This window comes from Rhinopithecus roxellana, chromosome 5 (assembly GCF_007565055.1).
Source record: "Rhinopithecus roxellana isolate Shanxi Qingling chromosome 5, ASM756505v1, whole genome shotgun sequence".
In the NCBI taxonomy this organism is placed as follows: Eukaryota; Metazoa; Chordata; class Mammalia; order Primates; family Cercopithecidae; genus Rhinopithecus; species Rhinopithecus roxellana.
In genome coordinates this window covers 25,176,990-25,195,299 of record NC_044553.1, presented here as the reverse complement: position 1 = coordinate 25,195,299, position 18,310 = coordinate 25,176,990, and the positions used below count along the sequence as shown (strand labels likewise).

Here is an 18,310-nt window from a genome sequence, read left to right as displayed (position 1 = left end):
CAGGACCTCAAATAATCAGCAATGTCTGAATTCTACAGTCACCTCCAGGCCCACCAGCATCAGCAAAGAAAGTGAAGTGTTAGTCTACTGTTATGGAGAAATGGAATGATGGGGCAAAAGAGGAAAGTAAGGATGAGGGGCAAGGAAGAAGGAATGTGAGAAACAGGACAGGCAGAGCCTAAAATATTGCAAGTGCCAAATCCAGCTGTAAATCAAAAGATGAGAATGTACACTTAGAAGAAAGGATACGTCGGTGGAAGAGGATTTAGCCAGACTCTCTCCTGAGCTCCGGATCCACACGCTACTGGATGTCTCATAGGAACCTGCTTTCGACTTGTCTTAATAGAATTCACTGTCTGCCTGAAGAACCACCTCAAACGGAGACCATGATTTCTTGGCAATATCACCATTATTCACCTAGTTGTTCAAGCCAAACACCTGTGAATAATGGTAGACTCTTACTTTCCCTGCTTTTCATGTTCTATGGGGTCATCATTTGTCATCCCACGTGTTTCCTCCTCTCTTACCTACCGTATTAGTCCACTTTCATGCTGCTGATAAAGACATAATGAGACTGGGCAAATTACAAAAGAAAGAGGTTTAATATGGATGATTTACAGTTCCACATGGCTGGGAAGGCCTCACAATCATGGCAGAAGGCAAGGAGGAGCAAGTCATGTCTTACATGGATGGCAGCAGGCAAAGGGAGACAGCTTGTGCAAGGAAACTCCCTTGCACATATATATATGTGTATATATATGTATTCCATATATATATCCCACATATGTATATTCCGTATATATATATCCCATATATGTATATTCCGTATATATATATCCCATATATGTATATTCCATATATATATATTTCATATATATATATGAGTTTATTAAATATTATCTCACATGATCACAAGGTCCCACAATAGGCCATCTACAGGCTGAGATAGCAAGCAGTCCAGGTTCCAGAACTGAAGAATTTAGAGTTGGACATTCGAGGGCAGGAAGCATCCAGCATGGGAGAAAGGTGTAGGCTGGGAGGCTGGGCCAGTCTCTGTTTTCACATTTTTCTGCTTGCTTATATTCTAGCCACACTGGCAGGTGATTAGAATGTGCCCACCCAGATTAAGGGTGGGTCTGCCTTTCCCAGCCCACTGAGTCAAATGTTAATCTCCTTTAGCAACACCTTCACAGACACACCCAGGATCAATACTTTATACCTTCAATCTAATCATGTTGACACTCAGTATTAACTGTCACACTCCCCCTCATAAAACCATCAGATCTCGTGAGACCCATTCACTGTCATGAGAACAGCATGGGAAAGAGCCGCCCCATGATTCAGTCATCTCCCATGGGTCCCTCCCACAACATGTAGGAATTATCAGAGCTACAAGATAAGATTTGGTTGGGGATAAAATGAGATTTGGGTGGGGACACGGACCCAAGCATATCATCTATCTCATATTCATTCTATTCTACTGAAATCCTTCCCATTCTTCAAGGCCTAGTGGAAACCTTCTCTGTGGTGCTTTTCCCAACTCTGTGATGAGTGTAATAATCAGCCTGCCTTCATTTTCATAGCATGTCATTTTTACTCTGAGCACTAAACTCAGTCTGTTTGGTGGAGAAATCTGTAGAAAGAAGGGATTACAACAGGAAGAGGAGGTAGAGAGGGGAAGGCAAATTGGTCCTGGGCAAGGGCATCACTGAATAAGTCCTTAAGAAAATCTGCATGCGTGTACTCACTGTTCAGTGGTCATCTAGCTCAGAGGACTGACTCATGATAACCAAGTGGTCGTGAGTCTGAGCTATAAATGACAATCACAACTAATTTGTCATGAGAATTAAATACTTTAAAGACTCTAGGCCAGATGTGGTGGATCATACCTGTAATCCCAGCACTATGGGAGGCCAATGCGGGTGGATCACTTGAGGTCAGAAGTTCAAGACCAGCCTTGCCAACATAGTGAAATCCTGTCTCTACTAAAATTTAAAAATTAGCTGGGCATGGTGGCACATGCCTGTGGTCCCAGCTACTCAGGAGGCTGAGGCACGAAAATCACTTGAACCTGGGAGGCAGAGGTTGCAGTGGCCTGTGATTGTGCCCATGCACTCCAGCATGGGTGACAGGGCAAGGTGCCGTCTCAAATAGTGATAAAAAAGTAAATACTCTAATGTTCTTTTGATGTAAACAGCTCATTCTTCATTGTTGTCAAATCACACAGAAAGTCCAATCATAATCAATGCCTACTTCATTAACCAGTTAGGAGAAATTATTATCTCAGGGCCTGGAAAAACTTGAAATGCATTTCGTCCCCACAGTCAGCCTTTAGGAGAAGTCACGTAAGAATTGGGAATATTGGTGCAGGGATCGGCACACTGCAGGGATAATGCATGGGCTCCATGCTGAATGGCATTTCATACACCAGCCATCTCACAATAAGTACTGAGCCACAAATTAGAACTTGACATACTCACACTTTGTCTGCTAGGGCCACCTTTATCCATATCTGTCTGTGAGCCCACTTAGTCCAGGAAGCCTGGATTTTAAAGTCCTGTGGCATAGGCTCTCTCTCCTTCCTTCTGAACAAGTCCAAACTTTTATTGAGGCTTCCTGGCATGACCTCTCCCTTTTTCTGATTGACACATTATTTCATTAATTGTATGTTATCACTTCAGTAAGGCTGATATCTTATCATGGTGGCCTGGCACCCATATTGTCTCCTTTAGGTGACTTTGTATGTCTAGATGCTGACGGATAAAGAGTCATTGCTTGGATTGAGTTGTGTCCCCCAGACCAAGTTCTTATGCTGAATCCCTAACCTTTACATGACTATTGAAGATACCGCCTGTAGGAGGCGATTAAGGATAAGTAAGGTCAGAAGCGTGGAGCCCTGATCCAATGGAACTGGTGTCCTTATACAAGAGAAAGAGACACCAGAGGTCTCTCATTCTCCACCATGTGAGGACACAGTGAGAAAGGAGTCATCTGCAAGGCAGGAAGTGGGTTCCTATTGTTTAAGCCACCTAGTCAGTGGTGTTCTGTTATAGTCGCCTGAGCTGACTAACTCTGGTCTTTTAACACTTTTAGCCTCAGAGGACGATCTCATTGCTCTTCACCAAGACTTGTGGCTAAAGAGGAGGTGAGAGCACTGTAGACTACTGCCACATACCAATATCACCACACACACACACACACACACACACACACACACACACACGTGGATATATATGTATGGGAGTGTGTGTATATATATATACCTTTATATAGGTGTGTGTGTATACACACCCAGTTGTTTAGCAGTCAGTCTCTCTTGTTAGAGTATAAGCTCTTGAAGAGTAGAAATGTCATTTTTCTTCTTCTCCCAGCCTTTCTGCAAACCTTGCTTATATGGTATGCATGTATATTGATTCATATTATCACTGTAGTTGGCTTTCCAGCCACTGCCAAAGGCTCGGAAAGCCATGAGAAATTTAGTTGCATTGGGGAAGGGTGATACATGGAGTCCCTAGGTGGGTAGGACCCTAAAGAAAGGAGTTTCCAATTTGTCAGACTTAATGTGAAGAAGCTAAAGTTAAGGGAACTCGGAGGAAGAGGAACTTATTTTTTAGTTTTTTTCTTCTTATCTGGTTTTTACCTCATTTTCTCCTCTAGTCAGCATTCTCCTAGTACTTATTTTACAAGATGCTTTTAACATGCATTGTAAAATCAGCTAAGTATTTAGAAAATGCATATGGTCTATTCTGGTTCTTGCTGTAGGTGTTGATGGTGAAACTGGGATTAGACACAGACACTGGAAAAAATGACCAGCAATACCAATATATCTACAATATCTCTACTCAGTGCTAGATAACCAGTTGAGATAAGTGGGGGAGGTTATTCTGAGCAGGGTGGTCAGGAAAGGCTTGAAGAGAACTCCTTTTGAGAATGAGTAAGACTCAGATAGGCAGACAATAATACAGATTAGTTAAGTTTGTCTGTGGGGCTCGAAAAATATGAAGGTCTTAGCCTAGTACCTGGCAGTCACAAGCACCTAACAAGTGCTCACTGCCATGATTGTGGTTGTATTCATTAGTGTTTATAATTATTTTTAACATTGCTTATTTTTCAGAATGACATAGAGGTTTGGGGAATTTTAGTGACTTGCTTAATGTCATCCAGCTAGTAAGTGTCAGAGACAGGATCTAACTCCAGGACTATCTGAATCCTGGGACTGTGCACAGGACTATGTGTATAACATGAGTTTGGAAGTACAATTCTGCAAATGGGAGAACTCAGAACTGGAGATCAAAAAAAGCTGATCACAAAAGGAAGACATTTATTTTTCTGTCCACTGTGTCCTTTTAAACACAAAGATAATTATCAAGATTGAATGGGCTCATTGTCATAGTCAATAACTAATAATTACGAAAGAAAGGATCATTCCCCCTTCCCGTAATCCATGTAATTCCACAATGGGGTATGTCCTTCCCTGACATTTCATTTGGCAGTTGGAGTCGTGAATAACCAGCTTTGGCGCGCGCTTATGTGGGTGAGTTGAGTGATTTAGAGAAGTTCCCCAGTGAAATATTTCCAGAAATTGCTTGGCAACTGCATAGTTTCAGGTTAGTGATCACAGAGAAGCAGAGTGAAAAACCACAGAGGAGAGGAAAGGACCTCCAGGTTGCAAAATTAAACAAGTACGTCAGTTTCTCTACACTTCAATGACGTAATTTTTACTATTTTTCTGTGATCTCGAAAGTCGTACCTCAACATGTGACGGTGTGTCAGAGAGGCAGGTGTGTCAGCCACATCCCAGGGTCCACCATGGGCTCAGTCTCCCTGTTCTTCTTCCTTCCCTTCTTTCCTTTGCACCTGTTAAATGCCTGCTTGTGTTGATGCAGATCTAGACACTAGGGAGACAACAGTCAACAAAATAGAAAAAAGTTGCCTCCCTCATGGAGTTTCCACTAGGAAAGGTGGCATGCTATAGATATAATCAGAACATAAAGTGTCATGGAGAGAAAGCAAGCAGAGTAGGTGCTGGGGGTGGGAGGTGTTATCATTTTGTACAGAGTGGTCAGGAAGGACCTCTTCCGAGAAGATAACCTTCACTCAGAGATACGGAGGAGGTGAGGAAGTGGATTGTGTGCATAGCTAAAGAAAAGCCTTCCAGAAAAAGAGAAACAGCAAGCATAAAGGCCCCAGGATAGCAGGAGTGTCCCTGATGTTTTAGGAAGAGCAAAGAAGCAGTAAGGCTGGAGAAGAGGCAGTGAGGGGGCAATGGGAGGAGATGGCAGAGATGTGAACAGAAACCACATCATTTAGGGCATCATGTATCCTGCCAGGCAGCTCTAGCTGACCATTGCAACTGCCTAGTGCACTGAATGAGTGGGATTCACAGGAACCCCATGGGCTCAATGCTGCATTGCTGATAGGGCAGAAGGAATTGGCAGCACACGGGCAGTGCTTGCTGTGCCTGCTGTAGACACTGGGTATGGCAGTAAGTCCAAGCTTTGCCTTGGACAAAAGGTATGGAGAAATGGCGCACAGGCTGCTGGGCTGTGTGCAGAGGGAAAATGGCACCATCCCGAGGCTTTGTCAGCCAGTCTCTGACTTTGTCCTAGTCACTTTTGGTGGGGAATGTTGGAGGGAGCTAAGAAAGGGAGTCAGATTACTGACCACCTTCATCAAATTCTTTTGATCCATTCTTCACAAACACATAGGCTGTTTTATGACTATTACTAATATAATTAATAATAATAAAACATAATAGAATAGCAACACCAATCTAATACTACTTACTGAGGGTTTATGTGTAATGAACTCTGCTAATTTCTATATAAATATTATTAGACCGCATCTATTTGGTTTCCTGTACATACAAAGAGCACTCGCACAGTGTCTGTCTGAGAAAAGGCTTTCAGTAAATACCCATTGAGTCATTTAATTATTCTAACAACCTGTAAGAATCTGTTTTGACCCATTGAGAGATGTTCCCATGTCTTGAATTTTAGGTATATTTTTCAAGGACAGAAAGCTAGAAAATAGCAGAGGTTTTTATGGTTTTAGATCTAACATTTAAGTCTCTAATCCATCTTGAATTAATTTTTGTATAGGATGTAAGGAAGGGATCCAGTTTCAGCTTTCTACATATGGCTAGCCAGTTTTCCCAGCACCATTTATTAAATAGGGAATCCTTTCCCCATTTCTTGTTTCTCTCAGGTTTGTCAAAGATCAGATGGTTGTAGATGTGTGGTATTACATCTGAGGGCTCTGTTTTGTTCCATTGGTCTATATCTCTGTTTTGGTACCAGTACCATACTGTTTTGGTTACTGTAGCCTTGTAGTATAGTTTGAAGTCAGGTAGCATGATGCCTCCAGCTTTGTTCTTTTGGCTTAGGCCTGTCTTGGCAATGCAGGCTCTTTTTTGGTTCCATATGAACTTTAAAGTAGTTTTTTCCAATTCTGTGAAGAAAGTCATTGGTAGCTTAATGGGGATGGCACTGAATCTATAAATTACCTTGGGCAGTATGGCCATTTTCACGATATTGATTCTTCCTATCCATGAGCATGGAATGTTCTTCCATTTGTTTGTGCCTTCTTTTATTTCACTGAGGAGTGGTTTGTAGTTCTCTTTGAAGAGGTCCTTTACATCCCTTGTAAATTGGATTCCTAGGTATTTTATTCTTTTTGAAGCAATTGTGAATGGGAGTTCACTCATAATTTGGCTGTTTGTCTGTTATTGGTGTGTAAGAATGCTTGTGATTTTTGCACATTGATTGTGTATCCTGAGACTTTGCTGAAGTTGCTTATCAGCTTAGGGAGATTTTGGGCTGAGACGATGGGGTTTTCTAAACATGCAATCATGTCATCTGCAAACAGGGACAATTTGACTTCCTCTTTTCCTAATTGAATATCCTTTATTTCTTTCTCATGCCTGATTGCCCTGGCCAGAACTTCCAACCCTATGTTGAATAGGAGTGGTGAGAGAGGGCATCCCTGTCTTGTGCCAGTTTTCGAAGGGAATGCTTCCAGTTTTTCCCCACTCAGTCTGATATTGGCTGTGGGTTTGTCATAAATAGGTCTTATTATTTTGAGATATGTTTCATCAATACCAAATTTATTGAGAGTTTTTATCTTGAAGGGCTGTTGAATTTTGTCAAAGGTCTTTTCTGCATCTATTGAGATAATCATGTGGTTTTTGTCTTTGGTTCTGTTTATATGCTGGATTACATTTATTGATTTGCATATGTTGAACCAGCCTTGCAGAAAACCTAGGCAATACCATTCAGGACATAGGCATGGGCAAGGACTTCATGTCTAACACACCAAAAGCAATGACAACAAAAGCCAGAATTGACAAATGGGATCTAATTAAACTGAAGAGCTTCTGCACAGCAAAAGAAACTACCATCAGAGTGAACAGGCAACCTATAGAATGGGAGAAAATTTTTGCAATCTACTCATCTGACAAAGGGTTAATATCCAGAACCTACAAATAACTCAAACAAATTTACAAGAAAAACCCCATCAAAAAGTGGGCAAAGGATATGAACAGACACTTCTCAAAATAAGACATTTATGCAGCCAAGAGACATATGAAAAAATGCTCATCATCACTAGCCATCAGAGAAATGCAAATCAAAACCACACTGAGATACCATCTCACACTAGTTAGAATGGCGATCATTAAAAAGTCAGGAAACAACAGGTGCTGGAGAGGATGTGGAGAAATAGGAACACTTTTACACTGTTGGTGGTACTGTAAACTAGTTCAACCATTGTGGAAGACAGTGTGGTGGTTCCTCAAGGATCTAGAACTAGAAATACCATTTGACCCAGCCATCACATTACTGGGGATAGACCCAAAGGATTATAAATCATGCTGCTATAAAGACACATGCACACATATGTTTATTGCGTCACTATTCACAATAGCAAAGCCTTGAAACAAACCCAAATGTCCATCAATGATAGACTGGATTAAGAAAATGTGGCACATATATACCATGGAATACTATGCAGCCATAAAAGGGATGAGTTCATGTCCTTTGCAGGGACATGGATGCAGCTGGAAACCATCATTCTCAGCAAACTATCACAAGAACAGAAAACGAAACCCCATATGTTCTCACTCATAGGTGGGAATTGAACAATGAGAACACTTGGACACAGGAAGGGGAACATCACACAGCAGGGCCTCTTGTGGGGTGGGGGTAGAGGGGAGGGGTAGCATTAGGAGATATACCTAATATAAATGATGAGTTAATGGGTGCAGCACACCAACATGGCACATGTATACATATGTAACAAACCTGCAGGTTGTGCACATGTACCCTAGAACTTGAAGTATAATAATAATAAAAAGAAGTAGCAGAGTTGGAACTGATCTTTTGGATTCCAGAGCCTTGTTCACTACCATGTACAGCTACCTCCTGGTCAGGTGAGGTGTGCTGTTTTTGTATTCTCTTGGCACAGGTGTGGTACAGTGAAAAGAGCAGCTTACCCAGGTAACTCAGAGGAAGCCCAACCCAGAGTGCTCGCCAAGGCCTAACTCTCCAGCTTTCCTGTGATGGCCATTTAGCCACCTGGCTCTGCTTTCCTCTTTGCCAATTGGGGAGACTAATGACAGCCTGTGGACTTGTTTTAAGAAGTTACAATGAGTATAAATTTTACATTAGAAAGTGCTCAGCAATGTACAACCAACCATTTTTTAAAGTATCTCCTGTTAATAAACATGCAAAAAACTTATAGCAGGTCAGTGGACAAATATTGCTGAAGATGCAAAGTTTTAGAGCATTTCAACACGGGTTGGTAAACTTTTGTTTTTATAAAGGGCCAGAGCTTTGTGGGCCACAGGTCTCTGTCGCAATTACTCAAGGTGAGGTCACATGACATTAGCCATAGACAACACAGGAACAAGTAGACAGCAGTGTATTTCAGTCAAACTTTATTTGTAAAAGCAAGCAGCGGGCTGGTTTGTCTCATGGGATGTAATTTACTGACTATTTTATACCATCATATTCTTGAGCAAGGTATATGGACACACACACACGATTCATATTTTGCTATTAGATTAGACAGTTAATATTGCAGGGTAATCACTTTTAGAGACCAGTCTTGGAGATGAGAGAGAATTAAATTTATACACCTTGATTGCATGATCCATAACCTCCTGAAAAGTGGTATAAAAAATAAGAACAGACTTGGCCTTTTGGTAGGCTCAGTTGTCTTCTGAAAACACCTTCCAGTTTTGACCTCTCATTGCCATGTAACTCACTTTTCATTCTATCACTGTGTCCAGTTGCTGCTTCATGGTTAGTGGAGCCGTCTGATTCCTTTTGCTTATTTTGTAACTTCCTTTTTCCTCTAGGTGTTTGTGTTTGTGACTTCTGTATTCTTAAATATATGTATTCTAAATAGACAAGATATGGGTTACAGATTAAATATGCAGTATGTATACATTTATATACTTTAATGGGGCAGTTTATAAAGAGAATTCTATTGATTTGTTCAGCCAACTTTTTACTCTTATTTAGCTTTTCTGGATGTGGGTTTATGTTTTCTTCCTCTGAAATTTGAACAAACAGTGACTGCTTACATAATTTTTAATTGGCTTCCTGTGTGTACCTCGCAGTAAGATCCTTCAGACAGCCACATGGGAGGTGGTATTTGTACAGGATCACATTTAGTGTATATTGAAAGGAAAATGTTTATTCACAACAGCGTCTTGCCCTCAATCTCAAAGTCCTTGGTGACTAGAGATTTTCTTTTAAAATAATTGATCTGCCATTCCAGTATCTTCCCATATCCTGCTGAATTTTAAATATTTGCATTCTTATGGATGGAAAATCTACATCTAAAGGGGATGCAAAGTATGTATTGCCTTCCCACAAATTTCAGTTTAGCCAGGCAGAAGGGAAATATCAATGCAAACTTGCTTTTATTTAAAAAACACTAATGAAAAACACTTATGTGAAAGGCAATAGTGAGAGCTATGCAAGGGAAGACTAATCTCATAATAGTGCTCATTCCAAGATGTTCAGGCTGTGTTTCTGAATGCTAGTATGTAATTAGACAATTTTGTCATATTGAGACGTATTAGCTTAGATAATATTTAAAATTATTTCTCTTCCTATGTACTTGTACAAAATTTGTTTGAAATGTTAAAATGATGCTTATTAGGTAAACAATCAATAGATAGTACATCTCTAGAATGGAATACTACTCAGCAATAAAAAAGAATGACGCAGATGACAACCTTTATGGATTTCAAATGCATTAAGTTGGGTAAAAGATTCCAGTCTCAAACATTTAAATACTATATGATTCCGATGATATGATATTCTAGAAAAGATAAAACTATATGATGAAAATATACAATTACTTGCCATGGGTCTAGAGTTGGAAGATTTGACTACAGATGGGAGTCAAAGTGGGATAGCACAGCGGCATTTTTTGGGTGGTAGAACTGTTCTATATTCTGATTGTATTGGGGGTTATACAAATATATATAGGTGTTTAAAACTATGGCAATGTACACATGGAAAATGTCAATTTTACAGTGTGTTAATTTTTTTAAGTAAAATATTTTTTGAGAAAGGCCAAGCACAGTAGCTCATATCTGTAATCCTAGTGTTTTGTGGGAGGCCAAGGTGGGAAGATTGCTTAAGGCCAGGAGATAGAGACCAGCTTGGGCTGGTGTGTGACAATTATGGTGGCTGTGGGAAGGCATCTCTACAAAAATAAATTTTGTAATAAAATTTATAAAATAAATTATTTTATAAAATATTTTATAACATAATATATACTATAAAATATATCTATTTTACAATTTTTATATTCTAAAATATTTATAAAGTAAAACAAAACTTAGCCAAGTGTGATGGTGTGCACTTGTAATCTCAGCTACTCAGGAGACTGAGGCAGGAGGATGGCTTAAAGTCCCAGGAGGTCGAGGCTGCAGTGAGCTATGAACATGTCAGTGTACTCCAGCCTGGGTGACAGAGGGATACCTTGTCTCAAAAAAAAAAAAAAAAAAAAAAAGCTCAAAACAAAGAAAGGCAACCCACAGTACTTGGTTACATTTATAGGGAACTTTTTTTTTTCTTGAGATGGAGTTTCACTCTCTAGCCCAGCATGGAGTACAGTGGTATGATCTTGGCTTACTGCAACCACCACCTCCTGGGTTCAGGTGACTCTCCTGCCTCAGCCTCCAGAGAAACTGGGATTACAGGTGCACACCACCACACCTGACTAATTTTTGTATTTTTATTAGAGATGGTGGTGGGGCGTTTGCCATGTTGGCCAGGCTGGTCTCGAACTCCTGACCTCAGGTGATCCACCCACCTTGGCCTCCCAAAGTGCTAGGATTACAAGCATGAGCCTCTACATCCAACCTAGGGAACATTTTTAAAAAATCTGATAATAGTGGTATTCTGGGGTATTCCTGATGAAATAAATATTAATTTTGCTCTTAATGAAAAAGTAAGTTACTGATGTAGTTTCTAGGTTTACGAAACAGGTGAAAATAATGCAACTTCTACTCAATGAGTGATACCATAGTCACTATGCAAGAGTGTGGGCGAATATCCAAAGTTATGTGTCCCCCAGCGGCTGTAACTCCATCCTTCCGTGCATATGGAACATTTTGCTGTTCTTTATGGTAATCACTTTCCTATCTTGGTGTTTATATATGGTGTGTGACAGTTATGGTGGCTGTGGGAACCATAACTTTAAGTTCTGTGACTTTTCTGTGAGTAAAACCAGCCATAATGTTGAATTAATGTCATTCCTCACATTGAATTTCCTTGTTGTTATAAGTGGAAGACTTATCACATATTTGAATAAAAGCTCCGTTTTCATTTTTGATAGCATATTAATGATGGTGGTTAGGTGGATTAATTTTGTCATTTAATTAACATCGTCATTCAGTACAGTGAGGCCAACTTGGGAGAATATATATGGTCCAGTCTGAGGGGTGATATGGTTTAATCATACCTCTGTTCTCTCCTCCACTTGAAAGTAGAAGATACAAGACCATCATTATCCTTGGCTAATGACATAACACTTTAATCAAAAGTGTTATTATCCACTTCAGTAGATCCCAATAGTTTTGTGGAATTATCTTCAAAATGGGATTGGTTAAGTGGAGCATTGATTCAATTAATAGAACTGGAGACTATAGCATGTGATTTTCAGGCTTCAGAGCATCAGCACCAGTTACTCTTGGCTCTGCATGTGAAGGCATGGTTATTGGTACCAGAAATCAGGCAGAATGATTGCATTGGATTGCATTTCTGGGAAATGGTAGTGTATGATATAAAACATATAGAAATCTATTGATATTGGGAAAGTCAGTAAGTTGAATAAGATTCTGATTATTGCCATCAAGTGGACTTCAGAGAGTACTGCCCAACTCACCTGGGGGTCCTTTTATACATAACACGTGCAGGAGGTACCAAGAACCAAAGGAGAGGTTTTTTGGCAAAGGACTTGTGGCCTCTTTTCTTGTCCATCATCAAGCCACATTGAGAGTTAGGGCTGTTTTCCTGCCTAGGCTATGGTGGTACTTCCTGGGTCAGAGGCATATAGTGGCTAAAGTGCCAGGGTCCTAGGAAAAGCCTGTGTCTGAAATCACTCTTGGTCCTGTGTGAATTAACCTGAACTGAACACAATGTATTCACAGTCTAGGGACATTAAACCTGGGACGGATGGGGAAGGAGGCAAGGGTAAGAACCACAGATTACAAGAACCTCAGGGCCTCTGTTTGTCATAGCCCCAGGAGGCTCCATGCCTTCTTGTGCTCAGGGCTCGTTTCTGCCCAGTTGCAGCCTTTCTCGATGTCACTGCATGCAGAGGCAGTGGGCCAGAAAGCCCATCCTTGTTTGCAGCTCCTCACCATTTCTTGTGGGTGTTGAAGATTTGCCTCCCCCCGGTCTGAATGTTTTGTTGCTTCTTGAGGCTCCACTTGGAGAGAGCGAATGTGTGTCTTGGAAGGTAGCCTGCCATCAAGCTGGATCTCTGAGTCATGTCCAGGTGGTTACTGGTGGTCACTGTGCATGGAAAGGACTAATATCATCAGTGCCCCTACCTCCAGTGGCTCATGGTTTCCTAAGCAGTGTCTCCAGGGCTGCCTCTCATCTCCTAATTGGCCCATAGCAATGAAGTTATCCAGTCATCTTTGGAGGGAAAATTCCCACGTTTTTCATTGACGCAGTCAGTCCTGGCTAATGTGCCAAACAGGAACATCCTCAAATTGCTGGGAGGCCATTTGCTCATGTCCCCTCCACTCTGCCTCTCATTGCAGGCAGCTGTCCTCACATTCAGCCCAGAAACTCTGTTAAAGTTCCAGAAACAGACAAAATCTCTTTTGTGCATGTAAAAGCTGATACAACTGAGGAATCTATGCCCCATACTAACTACTGCATGATGCAGGTGTCATCGCCCTGTGGACTCATTTCCGGGGTATGAGAAGCATTTTAAAATTGGGAAACGTAGGTGCTGGGCACGGTGGCTCACGCCTGTAATCCCAGCAATTTGGGAGGGCGAGGCAGGCAGATCACGAGATCAGGAGTCTGAGACCAGCCTGGCCAATATGGTGAAACATTATCTCTACTAAAAATATAAAAATTATCTAGGTATTGTTATGGGTGCCTGTAATCCCAGCTACTCGGGAGGCTGAGGCAGGAGAATGGCATGAACCCGGGAGGTGGAGGTTGCAGTGAGCTGAGATCATGCCATTGTACTCCAGCCTGGGTGACAGAGTGAGACTCTGTCTTAAAAAAACAAAACAAAACAAAAAACTGGGAAACACAGACACCTCTCATTCTGAGGTCATCTGTTCAGAGTTTGCATTTCCCAGTTTTGGTTTGGTGATTGAACAGTTTGCCAGCCCCATGAAGGCACGGCTTGAGGAGGGTCTCTCAGATCACACTTTGAAATGTTTCCTTCCTAACAGACATGCTCAGTTCTCAGGATCCTGAGCTGCCCGTTTCACATCAGAGGCTGGGAGCCAGGCTAGCCCACTTGGGAGGGATCTGGCACAGTGACTCTGCTGCCCCACTGCTTTCCCTGGGAACAGTTATTTGCATGCTAAACACCTGGGTGGACTAGGGATGCCAGTGCCCCAGCAGGTGCATGCAGTTCCTCTTATCCAGTGACTTAGGCAGCAGAGGACACAGCTGGATTGACACCTCTGAATCCATGTCTCCTTGCCACACAAACAGGAAGGCAGCCCTCACTGAAGCTGCATATGCAAATATCAGATTTCCAAAGGGAAAGATCTGATAGAGGATATCTTCCTGAGTTGGTATTAATTTGCTTTTATAAAGCAGATTTTTTTTTCTTTTTCTTTGCAGAAGCTATGTGGAAGCAGGGACCTGAATGCTTCTATGACATCTCAGCATTTTGAAGAACAATCTGTGAGTGGCATTCCTTAAAAAGAAACATTAAATGTTATAGATATTTCTCATCAAATGTTTGTGTTTGTATTTCTTTGCCTCTTTTATTGCCAAAAAAAAAAAAAAAAAAAAAAATGCCAAACGGTATCCACTTACAAAAACAGGCCTTGCAAATTTTGCCTGGAGGAGATTAATTCACTGTCTATTGATTAGTCAGACTGGGATAGATTCTTCTAAAAATACAGAGTAACTATGAAATTGAGTGAGATAGTAAGGGAGATAAAGCCATTCTGAAGTGCTTTGAAGCTTTCAAAAGAAGGCTGTCAAGTGTGGCTTAGCCACAAGATCGATTAATTGAATGTCCAATAAGTGAATGATAAATGATCTTATCTGCCCTTTCCCTTTAAGGACAGTCAAAAGTTTGAAATGGCTCAAAAATTTAATTGGGCTCATGTAATAAATATTCAAAACAGACTTGAATTCTACAATATGGCCTGCAGGAGTTGATGCATTTCTGGAGGAGGAAGTGACTGAGTTGCAGGGAGGTGAGACTGTGGGGATTAGAGTAAGAGACACTAAGAGTGGATGCCAGAGAATGAAAAAGAAGGGTGGAAAAGCCGGGAGAGCACTGGACAGAGACAATGTCCCTTGGGGACCCGGGGAAGGAGCATGTGTCAGGTGGACATGTGGGCTTGCGGGGGGATCAGCTGAGTGCCCAGAACTGAAATTTTACTGCATGTGGAGGAGGTCTACAGAGGTGATGGGGGTTGGTGGGAAGGGTGGAGAACACGACGGGGCATTTTACATCTGAACTCAGAAGTTGGGGCACATGTTCTTGGGAACCAGCCCTGCAGCGGCACTTCTTCCTCCTGTTGCCTCTCTTGGGACTGTACCCTGAGTTTTATAACAAAGGATCCTGCAGTAATTTAATGAGGCTATTTCAGAGGTTGGTTATCTCATTCTTGGAAGGTTAACCTTGCAAAGATGTAATCATATTTGCTTCTGAATTCTGATAAAATCCCACTGGGGAGCAATGTAAGGGACTTGTTAATAAAGCAGGGTAACCGAGTTGTTGTGAGGAGGAGTTGGGGATGACAGTTGATCTTCGTAGTGGCCTTTCTTTTTTCCCTCCAAAATTAAGAAGTATTTCTGAAATTCTCTTGCTTGGGCCCAAGACATACTGTTTTAACTGCCTTCTCCATCTGTGCAGGTACCGGGGGAAGCCAGCGATGGCTTGAGTAACCTCCCCAGCCCTTTTGCGTACCTCCTCACCATACACCTGAAGGAAGGCCGGAACCTGGTTGTCCGAGATCGCTGTGGTAAGACCTGGGTGTGTTATAGTGGATGCAGCCTGGAAACTTCTTTCTCTCTGTCCTTGTATCAATATTGTCAGTCAGGCTTTGACATCACAGCATGGTTTAGGATAGACAGTAGCTCAAATCTAAGTCTCTCCAGGTATAAGACATTTGCAGTGAATTATTTAAACACACTAATCCTTACTATTCTTTTTTTATTATTAAGTGATACTATATAATGATACTAATAATCACATGAAGTTGTTTTAGAATGGAATGAGGTAACTCTGATAGCATTATGCCTGGCATATAGCAACTGTTCAAGAAAATGTTTCCTCAATCCTACTTTAATTATTCATGAGAAAAATGTGAGCCCATCCTTAGTATAAGGTCATCAGATGTACACATTGACAGAAATGCCTTTGAAACTACCTGCCTTCTGCTTGAAATCTCACTGGACTCCCTCTAATAGCTAGTGTCTGCCTGTGATTGTTTTATTTACCGTTTACAAGTCTCTGTACCTAGCCATAAATATATACCTGTGTAATTTTTAAATTAAGATGGGTCTACAATGTCCATATTGTTCTGCAATGAACTTTTTTAAAAAAATGTACAGGTCTTCAAAATTGATCATGCTTTTCCATGTACATATATTGCCTTTATTTTAAATACTACATTTATTCCATAATATGATGTTTTATTTACTGTTTCTCTACTGATGGTAGCTGTTTTTTTCCTTCTGTCTCTGTACTATAAATGATGCTGTAATGAACATATCATATATGCTTCTGTGCACAGATAAGGCTAAACCTTATATTAAAATGGCACGTGTTTAAGAGCAGACAGTGGAGCCAGACTGCCTGGGCTCAGATCTTGCCGTCTCTGTTCGTTGCTGTTTGATGTGAGAAATGTTGCTTGACCACTTGATGCCTTGGGTTGTCCGTTTGTAAAATGGATAGTAAGGGTAACCTACCTTATAGGCGATTGGGAAGGTGGCAGGCATTAACTTATATAATGTCTAGTTTTCAATTGAGTTTTTTCTTCTCAATTTTTATAATTCTTCATAATTTTCAGCATTGACATTTGTTATGTGTTGCAAATATTTTTCTCCAGTCTGTTGCTTATCCTTAATCGTATGACCTCTTTTGTCCTTCAGAAGTTTTTCATTTCATTGTAGGCAAATATACCTGTTTTTTCTTTATGATCTTTATGTATTCATTTGGTTTAGTAGTTAAGTCCCTTTTATTCTAAAGAGTTCTTTTTCTTGCTTTGGTTCTTAGACAGTTTCTCCTGGTCCTTCTCTATTGTGTTTTGGAACATCTTTTCAATAAAGGAAGGGTCTGTTGACTCTTTGATCTGTCTTCTGTGTCTCTTAGGTTTTCTTTTTAATTTTTCCCATGACTTTTTCCTCTCAGGAAGAATTCTTCAGCTTGATCTTCAGCCTTCTCATTTTCTTGTCAGTTGTTTACATTGTACTCTTCTGTTTGCCAATTATGGTTTTCATTTTTATAACCTGTTTTGTTTGATGCTCCCATCTCTTTTTGAGAATAGTAAGTATTCATTTAAAATATCCTGCTTGCTGCTGTGTTTCTTGGATGTCAGTTTAATGTATTGACTGTCTCTCATTTAGGACGTTATTTTCTTTTACCTGTTTGATTCTCTGAAGCGGGTTGCTTATCATTTTATTTGTGTGTTTCTGTTCCCCCATCTGTGGATGTTATTTTTGCTTACTGTGTCCTGCAATCAGTGATGATGAGGAGACCTCGGCATGCTGCAGGACAGGGTGAGCCGGTAGTTCAGGCTGGGTTCTTCCCATTCCTCCTGGTTATCACCTGCCACTTAAAGCTTTTCTGTCTGCATACGCCTGTGCTATCTGCTTCTGCTTATCCTCAGATGCCTTTGCTGGACATTGCTCAGCCTCAAGGCATCGGACAGTGTTGGCCCATCCAGCTCTCTTTTTGTACTGAACCCACCAGTCACACTGAGTTGCACTGGCCATCTTACCTGCTGCCTCCAAGCCTGGAGCATTCCTGGCTCACCTGCCACACACCCTTCCACCCTCCTACCCTCCCACTCCACCACTACCCGGAAACATCTTTGCTATGACTCTTTACTGCTCATGTCTCTGGATATGGCTTCTTCCATGAACTGATCTCACCTGGCTTTCATCTTTCAGAACTGGATGAAGTACAGCCTTTTTTTCCCTGAATCAGAATTTCTCTTCTCTCTCTCTTGCTCATGTTTTTTCAGATGTAGCATTTTAAAATAGTGAAAAAATTATTGCCTACTTGTTGGTAAATAGTTTTTTTAAATCAAAATCATACTTTCTGTATCAAGTATGTCCTTTCTCATTTCTATTATTATTATAAATGTATCTATGTTTACAGCTGCATCTCTTACGTTCTTTTTAATGGTTTGGGGGCAGATAGCATTTGATGCCTGAAATAATATCTAAAAGATGTAATCATAAACCAATGTAGGGGGGGCTTCCCACAAATATCCTGATTCTTGTCCCGATGCGACATAGTGTCCAGTGGTTACTTCTGTCAAAAATGATTGTTATCAAATTCATTTTGTGACAGTTTCTCTGGTGATCAGAAGAGTGTTCTAGAGAGTGTGTTTTTTACA

The 18,310-nt window shown here is 40.9% G+C and overlaps 1 protein-coding gene across 2 annotated transcripts in view; it reads left to right on the top strand.

Annotated features, from left to right (window-relative positions):
- The window catches only part of MCTP2 (multiple C2 and transmembrane domain containing 2), a 262,919-nt gene that overhangs the window by 72,432 nt on the left and 172,177 nt on the right, over positions 1–18,310 (top strand). For both annotated transcript variants that reach the window (XM_010371429.2, XM_030930371.1), the window contains exons 3-4: positions 14,346–14,408; positions 15,598–15,706. In XM_010371429.2, the coding sequence (XP_010369731.1) occupies positions 14,346–14,408; positions 15,598–15,706 (172 nt within the window). The remainder of the gene's footprint in view (positions 1–14,345; positions 14,409–15,597; positions 15,707–18,310) is intronic.